This window comes from Podarcis pityusensis (genome assembly GCF_964106645.2).
Source record: "Podarcis pityusensis genome assembly, chromosome: 2".
NCBI lineage: Eukaryota > Metazoa > Chordata > Lepidosauria > Squamata > Lacertidae > Podarcis > Podarcis pityusensis.
The window spans coordinates 67,455,545-67,476,537 of NC_138029.1; the positions used below are offsets into that span (position 1 = coordinate 67,455,545).

The window sequence follows — 20,993 nt, forward strand, 5'->3', positions numbered from 1 at the left end:
ATCACCCCATAAATGTATAGAATGTATAAACTTTTGAAGCAGCCAATCTTTTCTTTTATAGCAAATATCCCTGAAGAGACTTTAAAGCGGTTACTGTGTTTTCACTTATTATTACATGGACACAATAGGATCATGACATTCTTAATTCATAGTTCATCACAATATATAGAGCTAACAACATACAGTTCATGTGATTTTATTTTAATGTAACAAAAATGGAACAAATGTACTATCAACCCCACCCCCAAAACAAAGAAAAATATCAAAATAAAAATGTTTTCTAACATGAACATTTAGCAACATTACCTTCTGTTACATCTATTTTTCAAAAGATACATTTAAAATGTATGCCTGAGATATTACTGTTAAATATACTCTGGTATAGAATCATAGCCCACTTGTATACAACACACAGCTAGATTCACCATTACTTGTTCTTAGAAACATTCAACAGTCCCATTTATGTGGGCTTTAAATATGAAATCCTCTTATCGAGGAGGAAGTTAAAATCATAAGAGTGGCTGTAGAATTTCAGATTACTATGTAACCATTTTCAGCGCATATATATAATCTGAAACAAGTGCTTAAAAAAGATAGCAATTTTAAAATCCTGAAAATAAACAGAATTTCACTTGCTCCATAAATATGTAGATTAGAATGAAAATCCCACTATGTCATCTAGGAACATAAATAACAAAGGTTCTGAGTTAGGAAAGTCTGCCCCCATAAGTGAGTGATCCTATTACCATGTAGGATTAGACGGGCAAGTCTCTAGAAAAGCCTGGTGAATGTATCTGCTGCTTCTGGCATTGCATCGACATAAAACTGATGGCATTATGTCCTGACTCCATGAATGAGTCACACCTTTCCTTTGCATGCATGTAAAACTGAATGCATGGTGCAGGTAGATCACTGCTGTGTCTGTGCAGTATCAATAAAGTGCATCAGTCAAGTTCTGGAAGTTTGACAGAAAGGTGGTGCACAAACATAGAATACAAACAGCTCAGTCTTATGACCTACCCTGACAGGGTAAAGTATATGAAATCAGGTGTATTAAGGTACAACTCCTGCGATGGTACAGTGCCCTGAAAAACCTCCAATGTATCATAACAATTTTAAAACCTGGATCAATTATGTCTTCTTGACCACACTCACTAAAATAGTGTTATATGACCAACATGTTTTATTTCATGTTTTAAAAAATTATGCTGGATACTATCATTTGGGTTTTTTAAATTACAAATCTCTTAACACCTTTCCTTCTTCCTCATCATCACTATCAGTCACATTGACTTGCTGTACACTAGAGGGTGTGGATGGGGTTGCAGTAAAAACATTCTCAAGGGCCCCAATGTCCAGCTGTGGCATAGGGTTTAAGTATTCCTCTTCAGTCTGACTGTGGCTGCTGTAATAGGATGTCCCTTCCAAGCTCTCGCAGCTACGGGAGTCTTCGCTATGCGTATGCTCATCAGGATACTCTCTAAAAGGATAGTCTCTGTTCAGAGCAGAAAACATTGCCTCGTGTTTTTGATACTGGTCTTCATAAAAGCCAAGACATTCAGGCATGGAGCTGGGGAAGTTTCCGTAGCCAAACGGTGGGCGACTGTATGGACATGTGCTGCAGCAAGACAAAGATGAGTTACATCACGGCTTTTACCATAAAACTGAATGATATATTATAGCTTGTTTGTATTCAAATCTGGAAACCAGTTACCATAATAAAGGGATTACCTCAGTCATGGGACACAATTGTAAATAGAATACAATAATATGGCCGTGTTTCAAAAAGCCAAGATGTGTGCCCATGGTACATTATACAGAATAACTAATTTAGAAGAGACAATGAGAACAGGGTGGGTAACTTGTACCCCTCCAGCTACTGTTGGACTCCAACTCCCATCAGTCTGAACCAACATGGCCAGTGGTTACACATGATGGGAGTTGGAGCCCAACAGCACCTGGAAGACCATATGTTCCCCTTTTCTGGTCCAGAAGTTCATCTGGTCCAGTTCAGCAACCAAGGGCAGGACCATGTAGCCACATATATCTCATAACTCTTAATGCAGACCTGTTTTTTTGTAACGAATGATTTCAACTTTTGACCTATACCACACCTCATAACACCTCTACGACACTTCATAACACAAAATAGCAAACAAACCATCAGTATAAAAGTGAAGTAAAACTGAAGACTACATCAAAATAAACATCTTTGCAAAATACTCAATTTAACTAGAAGCTTTTTGAAACAAACAAACAAACAAACAAACAAACAAACAAACAGATATACTAGCAAGCAGCAGGATTGATAAACCACCTCAGTAAGAACATTACACAGTATCCATGCCACCACTAAAAAAAGCCCCCTTCTTCATAACCATCAGCCTAGCTTTTAGACTGTGGCTCATTGAGCAAGGTCTTCTAAACTGATATAAGCATGGGTGAATACCAACTGTTGCAGAACATGATGGTCTTTTGTGATAAGGAAAGTGACGTGAAAAGGGACTGGAGCTTCTGCAATAACACTTGTTTGATGCAACATCGTCTAATTTCCCCACAAACATTATCAGGCTGAATGCTCATTAAACAGGTCATCTGGAGATGACCAAAGAGTCAAGAGAACCCGAATGAGAGGTTCTCCTTTCAAAGGAGGAAAGTGAGTTGAGGAGAAAAGTTTAAACAACAATGTCAAGGTCGCAGATCAAATTTAAAAAGCAAGAATGAAAAAGAAACCCTTATAAAAAAGCCCTTTGGTCACTGCAAAGTATGATGAGAAATGTTTCAGTGGAATGAAATGAATAGAGGATAAATGTGTGAGGAAAGACGAAAAAAGGGTGGACAGAAAGGAAGAGTATACAGTCGCACCTTGGGAATCGAACAGCTTAGTTCTCGAACAGTTTGGCTCCTGAACGTCGCAAACCCGGAAGTGACTGTTCCAGCTTGCGAACTATTTTTGGAAGCCAAATGTCCAACAGGGCTCCTGTGGCTTCCGATTGGCTGCAGGAGTTTCCTGCAGCCAATCAGAAGCAGTGCTGTGGTTTCCAAACATTTTGGAAGTTGAACGGACTTCTGGAATGGATTCCGTTTGAATTCCGAGGTACGACTGTACATGGAAATTCACACAGGTTCTTTTCAATCTTTTCCCTGCAGAAGTCCTCCCATGAAATCCTTCCATGGTTGTCTGACTAGATATGCACCTTTACTGCAGAACAAAAATAAATAGCTGCATTACCTTGATGGGAAATAATGGGGCCCAGGTAAAAAGTAAGGATGATGAAATGAAAATCGAGGAGGAGCTCCGAACAGGGTGGCTGGATGACCGATGGGAGGAGGTTGATAAACGTGTGGATGGGGGATGGGAGGAGCTTGAGGAATGGGTCCATTTCTAGAACAAGAAGAAACACCTGAGTACTCCTTAGGGGGTTGACTATTTGAGACACTGTATCTGGAATGTGTGGTGCTTGTATTATTTGGGTTCCTGCTTGCGCTTTCGATAGAAATCTGGGTTGGTCTCTTTATAGAGCAATTTGTTCCTGAAGATACACGGTGAGCTTCTGTTGGTGAAGGTGCAGCAAAACGCTGAGGTTGAAGCACGGGACGAATTGGCAGATTTGCCGTTGAGGCAGCCAGTGGCGCTGTGCTTCCTACATTTGGCTGGAACAGCGTAATAGGGCCTGGATGCTGAGCAGAAGGACCTGGCAGCTGGATAGTAGAAGGGGCTTCACCTTTGGAGAAGAGAAAGTATTAGCCATAAGTGAGAAGGACCCATTAACACTATGTTATAAATATTATACTATGTGATTATTGAAAGAATGAGCCATGAAATAGCACTGGATCATCCCTCATCATTTTTTAAGCTTTTCTTTAATATAGCATAACCTATGGTTGCCATATGTCTGAATCTTCCCTTTTTGAAATATGGCAACCCTAGCATAACCTACTGCAGTTTCATACCCAATGACATCCATGGATGCAATTTCACGAATCAGCAACATTAAAAAAGACATTCAATATTTAGATTGTTAATCTTTTTTTAAAAAAATGTCTTTTCTTTATAAATCTCCTACAAGTTTCCCTCACAATGATGCCCAGTATGCAGTGTGCTATCATTGAACATGTAAGGCAAAGACTTTCCAGGCACTTTTTGGCAAGTCTCTCAATTCCCTATCAGCATAAAAATGAATCCTTTATATAAAATCAAGTCCCCAACATTTTCTCCCCTAACAGTGTCTCATGGGACCAAGGAAAAGACCTCTAAACAGGGCTGTGCAGACAGGGACTAGCTTGGTTTTTAATAGTTCCCGTGGAGTTCTAAAAAAAACCAAAGGAAACAGTTGCAATATGTGATACAGCTGAAAGAGAGAAAAATCTGATTCTCATTCCAGATACAGTACTGGCATAACTGAGCATAGGGAATGGGATATAATGCTTCTTCTTTCCCTCCTGAAGTCAACTTCAGAGTGTTGGGGAGGGGCAATATATTTCTAAGACAGCATCTGAAAACTGGGACGTGGGCTCAGGAGGGAAGGAGGAAACACAGAACCTGAAAGACCTTCAGTGTGGTAGTGGTGATGAAGGTTCCTTATCCCTTCCTCAAGACTTTCAAGCCATGTTCATTATGGAGAAACATGGGGCAGGACTAGATTTAGAAAAGTGAGCATGCCCTGGTGTCTTACTCTTCATTAAGTCAATGATATATGAGAGGGTGGAGAGTGGTGAGGCAGAAGAGAACAGAAACGCTTTTGCTTCTCTCATCAGACTTAACAGACGTTTTGCTAGTAAGAATGACCCAACTTTGCTTTGAGAATGATTAAAACAAATAAACAAACATATAAACAAAACATTCTGTAGTTTACTAATCTAATTTGGAAATGAATTAATAAGGCTACCGCAAAACTATGGCCACATCTCATCATCAAATATTCCTACATAACCCTACATAATCATACTCTCAACAAGAATACAGACATTGGGTTTTTGTAGTTCCTATCATATAATGAACTCACATAAACTATTGGAATGAACTCACAGACTGGGTGTCCAATGCTGTTCTGTACGCTGGGTATGACCACAGAGTAGGTGGGAGATCGGAAAGGGTAAATGGTAGTTGGATTTGTAGTAATAATATTCTGAGATGTCCCAGTAAAGACAGTGGAGGCTGTCATTGGGCTGGTAGCAATGATATTCTGAGTAGTGCCAGAGAATACTGTGGAGACTGTCAAGGGGAACCGCTTCCTTTTGCCAGGTCGTGGCTGGTAAACCCAACCTGTGGGAATATAAAAGAGTAGGCTCACTGAAATATAATGGGTTATTTTATTTCAAAACTGATTAATGTAATAACAAAGGAAGAACACCAAAAAGAGTACAGTGAAAGCACCTGCCTGATGTTAATAAGCAGAGAGTTCCAAAGTCTGGATCAAAAGATCAATTTCTTATAACTACAGAACAAGTATTATGTTGCACCTGTAACAATGCCAGTTCCACTGGTGGAAGCTGTCAATTCAGCATATATAGGGTAAAGTGATCTTGCAAGTAAACTGGTCCCATCCTGTTAAGGGCTTTATATACTAATGGCAACACCTTGAACTTGGCCCAGTAGCATTTGCTATAATAAATCTGCTATTGTACTCAGTTTAAATACTTAACGTCAATGGCAGATGCTGTAAAAATGCACATGTGCAACATCCATGCATACATGAACTTACAGAGTGCAGCCCCTTTAAGCAGCTCCCTCTTCTGAACTGGTTTTTAAACTTTCAGAGCCTGAAAAAAACCACTGGACTATGGGAATAGAAGGGGTGGTGGTGACAAAAGCTTTAATGAATACTGCCTCGTGGTTCCTGCATGGTGGTGGGGTTTTTTGTATTTCCTTTCAAGTATCGTCCTTGAACCCCACCTTTTCCCACTCATAAACCTATTTCTGGATAACACAAAGCACTGCATCAAGACCATCAGATGTTGAGAAACATGTAAAAAACCAAAACCTATTTTATACCAGGGAATTCTTCTCTGTGCTTTTCTTTAATCTTCTGAGCTTCATCATAATAAGGTTTCTTTTGCTCTTCTGTGAGTTTGTTCCACTCCAATCCAAGCTGAACGCTTATCTCCGCATTATTGGCAGCAGGGTTAGCTTTGGCTAAGGCTGGCCGGTGAATTCTTGCCCACACCATAAATGCATTCATGGGACGCTTGACATGGCCATCTCTGTCTTTGCTAAATGGAGTGTCTGGTATCCCTACAGGAAAGAAAGATGGATGGGTACGCAGTATAAGTACCATACAAAGTTTGTAGTTAAAAACAATGAGTTTGCTATTGATTCTGGGCTCATTACTTTAGTGCAGACTACAGAAATAAAGGCCAAGCTCCAAATAACTATGAAACCGTTGTCATAAGCCCACAGGAGCTTTTGGCTTATTTTCCTTAAATTTTTATAAGACACCTTTCTGGATCAAGTCCTCTCAAGGGGGCCAACAGCGATATACCAAAACAAATACAGTAATAGAGAATGACAGTGCATATGCTATATTTTAAATGGGATACAGTACTGTAATGTAATGGGACTTTAAAAAAAAAGCCTCCATAAAAATAGAATTCAGCTGCTATAAACACATTTCCAAAATCACAGCAGGAAAGGAGTAACAGCAACTCTCTCAAACCACATGGCAAACTGCTTGAAATCGAGGGGAGCTTAACAAGTGATTTGTGATATGGCAACTTTTTTCAGACAGAACCACATTCCCTTCCGAGGGCCATGTGTCAGTGGTAGGTAGCGCCAAAGACAAAAGTGGGTGGAACAATGAATGTAAATTTTATCTTTGTCCACTAGGCTAGTTTTAAAACACTCTCTCTCACCTCTTTCGTCAACTAGACAAACTAGAGGCATTATCAGAGTTCAAGGATATATTCCAGCCAGTTCAAGAAGAGTGTAAAGTAGAGCTGGAGAGGAGCAGGGCTTGGGGAAGAGTCCTCAGGACCAGACAGGGCTATGATTATATTTGCTTACTTGAAAAACAAATATTTATTGATTTATCAACAAAATCCCCTTCATTTTTGAGTGTAGGGAGGTATTGCATACTGCCAAGAACACTAGAGATGGTGTCTTTGTGCTCCATATATATATATTGCACTGCCAAAACAGCCACTGCATCTGTTGTGATTTTCCAGAGAGGGAGCAGCAGACTGTATGTCTGAGTCCCTCCTAATTCCTGGATCCAACAAGGATCCAGTTGCTGCTGGAATAGCCAGACACGTTTCTTGAAAATGGCCCTGCAAGTATGGGTCATTAAGGTAACAAAGGAAGTGGCTCTGTGCCAGAGCAGAAATGAGTGGGTCTCCCTCCCTCAACTGTCTGGCAGTTGGAAAGACAAAAGCAAGGGAGGTGTGTAAGTGGTAGAGGCTGGAAGCAGCCTGGGCAGCTGAGAGACACACAGCCATGTCTGACTTGTGCTGGAATCCAAGGCTGTGGCTATGGGAGAAGCAAGATGCTGTGAGCACCTCCATTGCAGGCTCAGGTTGTATATATGTGTAAATAAACCATATATCCTAAAGACACCATGGTCTCCACTGTACCTCATTCTGAGGAAACCAAACTCTGGGTAAGTGCCTGGAACCCCTGGATCTCGCACTACTCAGAGATTGGGGTGGTGTTCAGTGGTATATAAAACATGCTCAGGGAAGGGCGGTGGACACAGGGGAACAGGAAAAACCCAGGCAATACGCAGCAATCAGAGACTGCCCATCTGACATACAGGGAGTCATTTATTAGCGCATGACACGTTGAGTAGGGGGTGGGGTTATTGGGTTGTTGTTCTTGATTATTGTTTTTTTTAATTTATGCCACATTTATGCCATGTAAATAAATAATAAATAAAATAAATAGGAAGAAGACACACAATATGGCACCCACACAACATGGCACCCACACAATTTCATCAGCAGAATACCTGCAAAGAGCACACACCCTTACTGGGACAGAAATTCAAGACCCACTGGGGGGACGGGACACTCTAGTTGACAACCAACCAGGGGGAGTGGCCAGAACACACACTGACAGCAGCAACAACAGCAGTGTCTCACTCTGTAGGGCAGACTTTGCTAATATGGTGTGTTCCATATATTTTGGACTACCAGTTCCCATCATCCCTTCCATTAGCCAGGCGTAGCCCGGGGGGCAGGGAGGGGCAGTTGCCCCCCGTCAAGTAAAACAATATAAATACTTAACTAACTGACCAATCACATTGGTTCTGCCCCCCCAACAAAAATCTCCCCCCCCCCAAAAAATATCCTGGCTATGCCCATGGCCAGGTGGCATGGCTATTGGAGTTGTAGTCCAAAATGTCTGAAAGGCATCAAGTTGGGAAAGGGTGCTGTAAAGTATGGAGCTGGGAAGCAGGAGAAAAAGGTTTGAGCATCACCATGCAGAAGGGGGCAAAATGTCCTGGCTCAACCCCATACTGAGCAGTTCCCTAACAGTTCTGCTGCCACTGCAGCAGACATCAATCACACACGTTGTGTGGAATTTGTTTTCTCCATGCTTCAGTCTCAATATAGGCATTGACACCAGCAGCACAGAGCTGAAAGGAAAAGCCCTAACTAGGTGAAACAGCTTATGACGACATGCCTGAAGTGTTTGATTTGAATCCAGGGCACATCCCTACACTAGGAAAGGGGTGTGTGTGTCCACCCAGGCATACATCAACCATTCAGGAGGAGCACCACTTCCAACCAATAGCTGTTCCTGAGTCATTTTATCTCAACCTGTGGGTCCCCAGATGTTGTTGGACTACAACTCCCATCATCCCTAGCTAGAAAGGCCAGAGCTCAGGGATGATGGGAGTTGCAGTCCAACATCTGCGGACCCACAGGTTGAGAACCACTGGCTTAAACAGATATGTACTAAAAGCAGAATATTGTTTTTAGGCTAAGGTACTAAACTTTACTCATACATCTGAATCTAAGCTTCCTGAATTATTTCAAAGTACAAGTATTAAGGATTGGAATGCATATCAACAACTTCTATTAATCTATGAAAACAATTGCATATCCACTACAGATGTTCCTGTGGTCAGAACTCAAGGCATACAACTTAGAAATGGTGAGACCTAAATTTAAAGTTGTCTGGTGCTGCAATCCTATGCACCCTTATACTTGGGGGAGTAAATCTCACCGAAACTAATGTAGACATGCACAAGATCAGATAGCAAGCTTTTTTGCGAGATCTAAACTTGGCAAGCCTTAAATTGCTCAACCTTTGTGTCTGACTTTGGAAAGTCACTCAAGAGAAAATTCTGAACCCTAGTATTTCAAAAGTATCCCCATTAATTTCACTAAGGTGGGTAATTTCACCAGACTGGAATATTGCAATACATTCTATGTGGGGCAGCCCTTGAGGCTGATGAGAAAACTTTATTCTTGAAGGGTAGTATTGAAATTTATTAAATAAAAATTTACTTTGAGCATGTTTGCCTCCTACTTACTTGCACTAAGCAGAAACAAACCATGACATCTGGCTTAGAGTAACACCCAAGCCAGCGATCAAGGTTTGTTTTGCTACAATTCATAACTGGTAATCTTGGCTACAAATCAGAGTTTGTTGGGAGCGATGCCTCCAAGTTCTACATTGCTCACTGTCCCTTCACTGAGTTGGCACAAGGCTTGTTACTTCCCTCCCCCTTGAAAAGAACATAGAGCTGAAGGAAGAAGTTGAAAGGATGGCACTCTTTTCTACTTCTTCTTTCTTCTCTGTCTGCATTTCAGGGCTCAGAAAAATGAAAGAGGTAAGGAAGGCATTGCTTGCTCTTTCAGCTCAATGTGCTTTTCAAGACTCAGATCAGCTCCTGAGCTGCTAACAGAATGTGAAGGGAAGAAAGTAAATAGCATAGGAGGGAAAGAGGAGTTATCTGGGAGACTGAAGAAAATGGATCAACCAGGGGAAACAGGTGCCATGGGAATAAGGAGAGAGGTGCACACATGTGCCTGTGCACATTGGAGCCAGTAAATCAGATCCCCTTGGAATTGCAGAATTTTTCACAGGTGTTTCCCAGAACCAGTATCACATCATGTGTCAGTTGACTGAACCATGGATCTGGTACTTTCCAGAGCTGCCATGACACAAAGACGCTGATCTTAGGAACAGATATTCCTGGATCCTCGTAATACAAGGGATCTCTTCAAAACCACAATCAAATCATAGTCACCTGTGTCTGCAGACATATTCTGTAATTTATTGGGGGTGTTTTTTATTCTGTGTAAAGATCAAGAGTAGCCATGCTTTGATCAATGTTTTTGATACCTGAAAGCACCAGATCTGCTTTTTCTTTTTTTAACTGTGTTGTGTACCGTTATAAGGTGGGGTGGGGTTTTTTTGGTGTTTTTTTTTTTTGGCGGAACCCCACATAAAATCATGCAAATTCAAGAGGATTCATTTTAATTCAACTGGATTTGACTTTTACCAAACCGTTTGAAAAACCAAACAATCTCTGTGTGTGCTTTCCTTCTGACTACTGGGAGGGGGAGGGAGCAACTAGAGGTGTTGGTGCCCACAATACTCCTTCAAAATACCTAATGTGCCCAAAGGCTCAAGAATGCTTTATGGGTAACAGTCTCAGCCAAGCCTACTTCAGTATTGTAGTGAAAATTAAGGTGGATGTTTGTATAGTGCCCTGGGCTCCTTGGAAGAGGGTCAGAACAAGGCCTAACAGATTTATTGTGGCATAAACTGGCGATGAAGTGGATACTGGTCTATGAATGCTGATGGCACAAAAAATGTTAGTCTTTAATATGCCACACATGAAAGAAGCATTTTGTTGTTTCTTCTGAGGGTCACAGTTAATCTCTGTGCCCTGGTTACAATGTATTAAAGAGGGCAATGGCATACTTCCGCAATAGAAAGCTCCTGCAAATATTAAAAAATTGTAGATGGGACTTTGCATAATTGACCATCTTCATAATCTTTGGCGGTTGCAACAGCCAGTAAAGTATACAGTGAGCTGTTGTTAATTGCATGAACTTGAGTGAAGCCCTATCTTCCTTCTGGCCCTTCATATATTTTTTTAAAAAGTTTGGAATAGTGGTGCAGATTAATGTGTATGAACAGTTCTATCCCGGTGTTTACTTGTACATGAATAGCGACTAAAGGGCAACTTGGCAAATTCTATTATACCTATCTACTACCTGCATCTGAGGGTAGCACTGTGAGAGGCACATCTTTCGTTTCTATTTTCACTGAAGGCTCCAGCAAGGACTGCATTTTAAGGGGTACTTGTGCCACTGGCACTTTAGTCACTCTTATGAGCTCAGATGGAGGTGGCCCCTGAAACTGGATTCTAGCCCCAGGAGGGACAGCATGGAGCGTGACAGGAATCTTCAGTTCTTGAGGATGCTGAGTCCCGAGAGGCTGAGACAAGTCAGCATCTTTGTTGACATGAGCTGGGCCGTTGGAGGAGGGGCGAGGCTTGGATGCCACCTCTTCCCTCCCCTTGCAAGCTTCCTCGCGAGGCTCCACCAGTTCCGTTTTGATGGCCCCTTCTTTTCCGGACCCCAAGGCTTTGGCATCACAATTCTCTTCCACCTTCACCTCTTTCTTGATCTCCTCTGGCTCTTCTCCTTTCCCCACTTTGACTTCCCCCCCTCCTTTCGCGCCGCTGCTTCCCTCCTCCTTCCCTCCTCGACGACTGGCAGCCGCCCTGTGCTCCCCTCTCTTTTTCTTGTTGCTGCCGCCCGTCGGGAGCAGTTGGTTCTCTTGCTCCCGCTCCTCCGCTTTCACTTGCAGCACCTTCTGCTGGCCATTTCCCTCCGCCACCGCCTCTTCCAGCTTCTCGCAAACCCCAGGTTCCAACCCGAGGCCAGGCTGGCAGAGCTGCCTGGCAAGGCAAGGCTGGTCTTCCAACAGGTGCTGCTGCTGCTGCTCTTTATAGGCAAGCCCTTCCCCAGGCAGTGGAGGTTTCTGCTCCCTGCGCAGGGCATTTTGCTTGGGGTGCAGCAGGGGGTGCTGCGGCCCCTGTTTGGGGGAGAAGAGCAGGAGGTGCGGGTCCCTGGCCCCCTGCCCCGAGAGAGGGTGCAGGAGAAGGTGGTCCATCCGGGGAGCGCCCTGCCAAGCCGCGGGGTGCAGGAGGCGGTGCTGCTCTCGGGGGGTTTCCCCCTGCGCCCCTTCTTCCATGCCGCAGCCCGCCCCCCGGGGAGAGGGATTGTTGCGGGGATTGTGAGCTCAGCCTCCGCCCTCTGTGACCGCCCGTTTGTTTCCTGCGGTTGGTTCGCAAACGTTCTCGGCTCCCCCTCCCGCCAGGGGCACGCGCGCCGCGCTCGGACCCCGCCCTCCGGGTCGCAGGAGCCTCGCGCCGCCTCGGGGCACCGGCTGGAAATGGCAACAGCCGCCGGGCTGGCTCCATGTGCCTCCCGCACTTTCCCCTCCCTGGTGTCGCCAGGGCGACCCTGGGGGCCGCGTAACAATGAGGTCGCCATGGAGACCCCGGGACGAACCCACGCGCCTTTCCCGCTTTTTTGAAAGGGCTTCGTTTGGCGGCGGCGACGCGCGCGCCCTTTGACGGCTCCCTCGCGCCCAACGTTCCGTTTCCTCAACAGCTACCGTTCCCTCAGCCCGTGCGCTTTCAGCGCGTCGCCTCCTTCCTTGACAAGCACCAGCTCATTTCCCCTCGTCTACGGGAGTCCTTCTTTTCAAACCCAGCGTCGGGGTTGGGAGGATGGAGACGACCACGGCGAGGAGAAAACTTAAAAGGATTACCCCCGCACGGTGCGACGCGTGTTGCACCTGACCGTGGGAAGGGAGGATGCGCGTTCAACGGGCAGAGGGAACTGGATTAATAGAGACCCGAAACAACACTGTCGGAATCCCCATTAAGCCCGTCTTTCCTCAACCCGGCGTCGCGGGACTACAACTCTTATCAGCCCCGGCAGGCTTGGCCAGTGGCCAGGGATGATGGGAATTGTAGTCCCCCGACACCGGGTTGAGAAAAGGCAGGCGCGCGTGCGCACATAACACACACGGCGCGAGGGCCTCTTTTCCTCCCCCGCCCCCATTAAACGCCCCACAGCAGCCTACGCACATCCAGGATGGGCGGCATCGAGACTGGAGGGCGTGGCTTTCAGCCTCGGTTCGCTCTGCATTTATCCCGTCGCCTCTGCTGCGAGGCTTTTTGCGCCCGGCACTGAGAGGCGGCTAATGCGGTTAGGGAGCTGCAATCCCGAAAGACCTTGCGGCGTCATAGAGACTGGCGGCTAGAGTGGAGCACGGGAGGGGGTATGTGTGCGTGCGCGCGCGCCAGCCTTCCGGGATCGCGCAACGCAGCTTCCGCTGATGCTGGCGCTGCCTAGGCTAGGTGGTGTTCTTCCGCCTGCCGCCGCCGCCGCCTCCCTCGGTCTGCGCGCGCGGCTGAGCTGCGGCCGCGTCGCCATGGCGAAGAGCAAGTTCGAATACGTGCGGGGTTTCGAAGACGAGGCCACGTGCTTGCCCAACTGCTGGGTCGTGGTGCGGTTGGACGGCCGCGGCTTCCACCGGTAAGCCCCGCTTCAGCTATTGGCGGCAGCTTGGTTGCCGCTGGCGACGGCTCAGCCAATGGTGGCGGGAGGAGGGAGGGGTGGAGAGGTTATGGGCATCGCGCAAGGATAGGGAACCGGTGGTCGGATTTCAGGGTAGCAGCTGCCCTTGGGTATCGAGAGGGCTCCACCCAGAGGCGGATTGCGGGCGGGGCAGCATCCTTGGGACACGGCTCCTTAGCCAAGACGGCCACTTGTCGTAATCTGAAGACCACTGTGGGAAGCTTGGGTTTGGGAGGATTTCTCCCTTGGGAGTGTGCGCATCTGTTTATTTCGTAAAAATTCTGGATCCACACGACCTTCCACGGGAAGGGGGGCGGGGGAGTAAGTTTCCCTGCGGGAGTTGATCACGATGAGGGTTTGCCAAATGTGCCTTCCTCTTAAGCACGTTTTTTTACTCCTCACAATCAGGTGGTGTATAAATTTTATGAAGCTAAGTTCAGAAAATGCATACACCATTTGATTGTAGGGAAAACCCATCAGAGCACTTTACCAAAAAAACCCAAAACGCAATAAAAGGATGCACTAAAAAGTTTACAACCATAATTTAAAACACTGATTATTATAATAATATTTTTTATTTATATCCCACCCATATTGGTGAGAAAGTTAAAACTGCATTAGAATAGACTTAAGACAAATTAAAACTCATGCAATCTTCCTAAGCATCTAGGTAGGCTTGTCTGAAAAAGATTGTGTTCAGCAGGTGCTGAAAAGAATACAGTATGCAGGGAGTTCGTGATATTATTATTATATGGGCCACCCCTCCCTTATTGCATCCACCTGTCTGTTTCACATCTTGTAACTCACAAAACTCACTTCCAGCCATCCCCTATTGGTAGACCAGATAACAATCAGTATTGTCATGAATATTTGAAAAGCTGTAATTGTCCTGCTGCTTCTGAATAAGGAAAGGAGGAATGGAAGGTTTTCATCCTGCTTAAAAAGACACTAAGCTATATGAGTTACAGCTAGTAGTGCCTCAGTGGAAGTAGTTTTACTGTTATATACTGAAGTTCTCACCCTGGGCCAGCAGGGGGATACTGTAGATAGTTTTCACTTAGGTTCACATATGCAAATAAGGGATTGAAAGTGACGTTCAGTGATTGGATAGTTACAGAAAGTGGTTACAGTTGCGTTGTAGTGGAACTCTATATAAGCAGGCTGGCTGAACCCTTTAGTTCAGTTCTGTTGTGGCCTGTGAATAAACAAGAGCTGTTTGAAGAATTGCTGTGTTGTCTGATATGTTCACCCACAACTTAACATTTACCTTCCATTTGGCAAAAATGTGAAGAAGTTACAAAAATCTGCTGTTTTTAATAAATTATAAATTAATATTGCAACTAAAACACAATGGCATGCATATGGGATCCAGTCCAAAATTAAAAAATAAAACCACGCTGATAACCACTTTAATAACTTTGACAAATTTCATTTCTTTGTATTTTTCCCTTTTTGAAGCTTTGCTGAGCAACATGGTTTTAAGAAGCCTAATGATGATCGCGCTCTTAACTTGATGAACAAGTCTGCACAGACAGTAATGCAAGAATTAGAGGATATTGTCATTGCCTATGGACAAAGTGATGAATACAGCTTTGTTTTCAAAAAGAAAAGCAACTGGTTTAAGAGAAGAGCAAGGTAACTGGTTTTAGAGCTTCTCTCTCCTCCCATCCCAACCCAATATTTGCATATCTACTCTTCATACAATATGTTTTAAATATAACCAGTTTGTTTATATTTTATTATATAGTTATGCAGACAATAACTCATAACAATTCTGATTTGGTAAAAATTGGCAGCTTTTTAATAAGTGTTGTGTAAAGGCAAGGGGTGTACTATTTATTTTGCTTAAAATTCATTTTCATCTGAAATATAAAAATTTGACAGCTGTTGTATGCATGCAACATGCGTTGCTTTTCATAGATTTGGTAATGGCCTCCTTTCATGTTCATGCAGTAATAATTGCAGAAAACAAAAGAAATGCAAGCAAATTGGGAGGTGGAAGGGTTTTGGTGGGGAATTCAGTTCACAAGGTAGGAGAGCAAGTAACAAGGAATGTATACAGATAAGCTTCAATTTGCACATTTTCATTGGTATAGTCTTTCCATTTGGCTTAGTAGGTGGTCATCAGCTGCTGTTATTAGCATATGATATGCTTTAAGAATGACAGTATAGTGCGGTTTTCATTCTATGTCATGATCTCATTGATGCAATCAGCCATCCAGTCCTGCGAGTTGACTGAGCACTATTATGTATGATAGTTCAGCCCGCAAATGGCCAAATTCATAGAATCTTCATTTTCTGTTATCCAGTTTTCATATGCATGCGATGCTCTCAACCTCCTGGACTTGGAAAATGTAGGAGTGAATCATACAGATCTGGAAAACTCTGAAACATTCAGCCATTAATGGTTTACTGTAAATGTGCCTTTTAGTCTGTTTTACTGCTTCCTGCTAGTGCTGGGAGGAAACAAACCATGATTTCTGTGTTTTAGGTTTTGTATCTGAACCAGGGATAAAGGTTTCTTTTATTCCCAAGCAAACTGAAGTATAGCCAAGGTTTATTCTTGGCTTACCAGTTATGGTTTGTCGGAAGAGAACAAGCCATGATCCATGGGTTGGATGTAATGCTTAGCCAGGGATTGTGTTTTGTTTCCTTTGTGCACAAGCAGGGAAGAAAGAAGGTGCTCTCTTGGGCATGATCATGGTAAAGTATTAGCCATGGCTTTTGATGATGCGTGAACATAGAGTACTCAAGTGTTTATTTATTTGTCAGTGCTGTAGTACTGATGTTATTAACTTTCACTTCCTTTTTATTTTCTGTTTACAAGTAAGTTCATGACTCATGTGGTCTCCCAGTTTGCCTCCAGCTACGTTTTCTATTGGAAAGATTACTTTAAGGACCAGCCTCTTTTGTATCCACCAGGATTTGATGGGCGTGTTGTGTTATATCCTAGTGACCAGAATTTAAAGGACTATCTTAGTTGGCGACAAGCTGATTGTAAGCATCTCTTACACACATGAGAAACCTCCACCATCAGGTTTTTGTGTTTGTTTGTTTGTTTGTTTGTTTGTTTGTTTGTTTGCATGGGTTTATGATTGTTGGTCAGTATTGCCTGTAGTTACAGAGAGTTATCCTTCAGCTGGGATATTCCAAGACTTTAGTTCTTACACATATGGAAAAAGTTAAAACCTTGGAGAGGATCCAATTTTATGCCACAATGGGAGAGGCATTGCTTTCATGTCTTTCCCCCCTGCATCCCATCAGCAGCATGAGAAATGCAAACAGTGTTATATTCAATTGTGTAGTAAGATGTGAACCCTGCTGCTACCTTCAGAAGTCTAGTCAATGAATGTAAAAGGCATGACAAATAAGATGGACAATCACAGCAACCCATGTTGTTGTTGTTCTCCCTTCACTGCACACAGCAATTTACTTGCATGTTTTCTTCCACCCCACCTTCCCCCACCAATTATCTGGCTACCTGACTAAGTAGTGTTTCCATGAAATGGATAGCAGTAGTTTTAGATTGGCTGGATGGTCTACAGAAACCCTCATGTTTGATGTGACAAAAAAACTGCATAGCAGGAAATTTTATCTATTTTAAAAACATGTCACAGGAACTGTTGGTAGGATAATAATATATAAAACACTGATAAATACTGAACCAAAATACTGGACTTAGATAAAAAGACATACTACTATTTTTACAATATCATATTCATATAATAGTTACAGGTAGGTAGCCGTGTTGGTCTGCCGTAGTGTGCCTGCACACAAAAGCTCATACCAATGACAAACTTAGTTGGTCTCTAAGGTGCTACTGGAAGGAATTTTTTTTATATTCATATAATAGTATACAAGTCCTTCAGTAACTACTGCTGTGGCAGAAAGCTTGTTCAATGTGCTTCCCAATGTAGTCTGATGTTTGTTATTTCATTCCTGCAGGCCACATAAATAATCTCTACAATACAGTATTTTGGACTCTTGTGCAGAGAGGTGGCTTGACACCTGTACAAGCCCAAAAGCGACTACAGGTATGAAAGTCTTCTTTCAAGATTATGCTAAGTAGTATGTTCACTCATGCTTGAGGTTTTAATGCAGCATCATGTGCAGGCATTCAAATTACACAAGTGTTATGGGCAATGAGAATTGGGAGTCTGGATGAGGTTGAAGGGGTTTGTAAGTGACACAGTTATCATAGTGCAAGGGTGGGTGGGTGGGAGGGTGGGTGAGAGAGAGAGAGAGTGAATAGGTTACCTGGGGGCCGGATGCGGCCCAATCATCTTCTCAGTCCGACCCGCAGACAGTCCGTGAATCAGTGTGTTTTTACATGAGTAGAATGTGTCCTTTTATTTAAAATGCATCTCTGGGTTTTTTTGTGGAGCATAGGAATTTGTTCATTCCCCCACCCCCACAAATATCGTTCGGTCCACCACATGGTCTGAAGGACGGTGGACCGGCCCACGGCTGAAAAAGGTTGTTGACCTCTTGGTCAGATTTTTTTTTTTTAACTATATCCAATAGCTTTATCTTCTTATCTCCATATTAGTATGAATATAACACTTGTCAAAGTTTAAAAACCAGGTGGAACAAATAAGGATTAACTGTTTGTCTAAATGCAAGCAGAAAAGGGGACTGGTGGGTTGTGTCTACTTCATCCTGTCTCCAAATACAGTGCTCAGATCTAGATGGAGAGGAGTCAGTGTTTTCATATGCCTGTGTGGTGGTGTTTTTATAAGAAAAAAATATATTTTCTCTTTATCCTTAGGGAACAGTTGCAAGTGACAAGAATGAGATTTTATTTTCTCAGTTCAGCATTAACTACAATAACGAATCATTATTGTATAGAAAAGGAACTGTTCTACTGTGGCAAAAGGTAATATAATTTTGACAGATACCTATTTGTCTGTAATGCATTTTACAAACTGTTATACAAAATACTTACTTGGGAGGTAAGTGGTTTTTGACAGTCATATGTGTGCTGATTTTCCAGGTGTGTCTGCTTTTATAACATTACCACTGTTTAAGACTTAAGCCTAGAAATGTTCTGGTCTTCAGTGAAAAGGATAATTCCTCTGGTAACTTCACTCCTCAAATTTTAAGTAGTGAAGGTTCAATAGGAGCATGTCTGCCACTGAAAGATCAGAACTTTACTAGTGATGATTCTAATTTGAGAGTTGTCTTATATTATAGTTAAAAAAAGAAATGAAACTGGAATTGCCTTCTAGCCTACTTCAGTTCTGCGATTCTACATTAATCTGTCACCTGTTCTTATAGGTAAATCAAGCCATTAAAAAGAAAATTAAAATTCCAGAGGAAACGGAAGAGAAGGAAGTTGAAGTGACCCGGCCAAGGACTACAGTAGTTGCTTTGCACTGTGATATCATTGGGGATCAGTTTTGGGACCAGTATCCTGAAATCCTAGCTGATGATAGCTGACATTTGCCATCTGGATGTTGGTGTGAAATACTCCATACAGTTTACTTCTGCAAGGACCATGGGAGATGGATAGGTGACTGGCCCAGAATGGATATTTCAGTAAACTTGTGTGGTGCACTTAAGAAGCCATGTAGTGCTTGTATTCATTTTTATAGTTTCACAGATGTGTATGTTTTCCCATCAAAATTATGAGGTGCCTTACAATAATATCATTGTCAGGTTGACAAACTTTTTACTTGAAAAGGAATGCCTTTAATTTAGGCTATGGCCCTCAAAGGCACTCTACTGGTACAAGTCCCATGAGATTTTGAGCTGCCCATTTAAAACGGAAAACATTTAAACTCCTGCTTCAAATTAAGTTCTATCATCAGGGAGCCAAGTTACAAATTATCCTAGTTGCCAATGTCTCTGGATTATATGAGTGATAAACAAAATACCCTAGCAAATGGCTGAAACTAATTAGGAAGTCTTCTCTCAAGTGTAAATTAGTTATGGCTTTTTTGAAAGCTATGGAAACATAATTTCCCTCCGTAATCATACATTTATTGTTTGGACTCTCTCCTTGCTGCTTTACTGATTATTAGAGAAGGTCTCGGGTGACCAAACTGGAATAATAAACTTATTGAATAAGGGGGGGCATCACAACAGGATATGTTTGTAGGTCATGCTCTCAATTTTCTGCTGCCTGGGAAACTATCCAGTTCCTGCTGTTGAGGATTGTGGCAATCAACTTACTGGAAGTTCTTTACTCTTCAAAAAAAAGTTTGTGTTGCGCTTCTGCATTCTTTGTGCCGGACCTGTGAAAGTAATAAGACCTGTTCCGGGGTAGGGGGGGAGATGGAGTGTATGTGATACTTTCTCTGACTATGCAGAGACTGGAATGATACATGCTGGGAGATAATGACAAAAGGGTTTTATGTGGAATATTTTGTTAATGTCATTCCATTTTTCACTCTCTGCCTTTCCTGCGTTATCTTTTAAAGAAGACCAGGTCCCTTAAAGCCTCTTTGAAAAAGAGATAACAATAATCTAGATCAAGGGAAGTAATAGTGCCACTGTATTCTGCTCTGGTCAGACCTCACCTGGAGTACTGTGTCCAGTTCTGGGCACCACAGTTCAAGAAGGACACTGACAAACTGGAACGTGTCCAGAGGAGGGCAACCAAAATGGTCAAAGGCCTGGAAACGATGCCTTATGAGGAACGGCTAAGGGAGCTGGGCATGTTTAGCCTGGAGAAGAGGAGGTTAAGGGGTGATATGATAGCCATGTTCAAATATATAAAAGGATGTCACATAGAGGAGGGAGAAAGGTTGTTTTCTGCTGCTCCAGAGAAGCGGACACGGAGCAATGAATCCAAACTACAAGAAAGAAGATTCCACCTAAACATTAGGAAGAACTTCCTGACAGTAAGAGCTGTTCGACAGTGGAATTTGCTGCCAAGGAGTGTGGTGGAGTCTCCTTCTTTGGAGGTCTTTAAGCAGAGGCTTGACAACCATATGTCAGGAGTGCTCTGATGGTGTTTCCTGCTTGGCAGGGGGTTGGACTCGATGGCCCTTGTGGTCTCTTCCAACTCTATGATTCTAATCAACCAATTTATCTAAAATGGTGGACATCTTCATTGCTATAGTTAGGTTAATCATTAAGAAAAACAGCCTTCCAAGCAATATGTGTTTAAATTATTGCTGTAATGTTAATAAAATTTTGCATTGATTTATGGAATAATTCTCTTGTATAGTTCAGGAATCATGTAAGTCAATTCTCTATCACTGGTGCACTCTGCTACCTATCATACATACAAATACCTTCGCAAACATGCAAATAGATCTTTCGACTTCAAGGCTTCCGTGTTCTACTTTCTCCCCATCATGGGTGGGCAGAGTATCTACCAGCAGAATTCTGGGTGGTTTGATCAAGGAAGTCCAACTCCCAATTAATATATACAACAATAACCTTCCCCTAATTTGCTAATTTAGAAAGCTGAAATGAAGAGAGCTTGAGGT

General features: G+C 43.0%; 2 protein-coding genes across 6 annotated transcripts; one reads left to right on the plus strand and one right to left on the minus strand.

Moving 5' to 3' along the window:
- Positions 1 to 1,160: 1,160 nt before the first annotated feature.
- On the minus strand, positions 1,161 to 12,308 carry SOX30 (SRY-box transcription factor 30). Its single transcript, XM_080988145.1, has 5 exons — positions 11,173 to 12,308; positions 5,996 to 6,235; positions 5,030 to 5,266; positions 3,233 to 3,725; positions 1,161 to 1,618 (listed from the first exon to the last, which is right to left on the minus strand). The coding sequence occupies exons 1-5, from the start codon at positions 12,155 to 12,157 to the stop codon at positions 1,237 to 1,239; spliced, it is 2,337 nt and encodes a 778-aa protein (XP_080844271.1). The 5' UTR covers positions 12,158 to 12,308; the 3' UTR covers positions 1,161 to 1,236.
- A 246-nt stretch (positions 12,309 to 12,554) lies between these two features.
- THG1L (tRNA-histidine guanylyltransferase 1 like) lies at positions 12,555 to 19,118 on the plus strand. Of its 5 annotated transcripts, none has more exons than XM_080988886.1 (6): positions 12,555 to 12,748; positions 15,013 to 15,189; positions 16,382 to 16,551; positions 17,500 to 17,588; positions 18,323 to 18,430; positions 18,832 to 19,118. In XM_080988886.1, exons 1-6 carry the CDS (start codon positions 12,699 to 12,701, stop codon positions 18,991 to 18,993), a joined length of 756 nt encoding a protein of 251 aa, XP_080845012.1. In that variant the 5' UTR covers positions 12,555 to 12,698; the 3' UTR covers positions 18,994 to 19,118. The 5 variants fall into 5 exon arrangements, with proteins under 5 accessions (XP_080845012.1, XP_080845011.1, XP_080845015.1 ...); XM_080988885.1 differs by lacking the exon at positions 12,555 to 12,748 and adding an exon at positions 13,151 to 13,512; XM_080988889.1 differs by lacking the exon at positions 12,555 to 12,748 and adding an exon at positions 13,564 to 13,647.
- Positions 19,119 to 20,993: the final 1,875 nt, after the last annotated feature.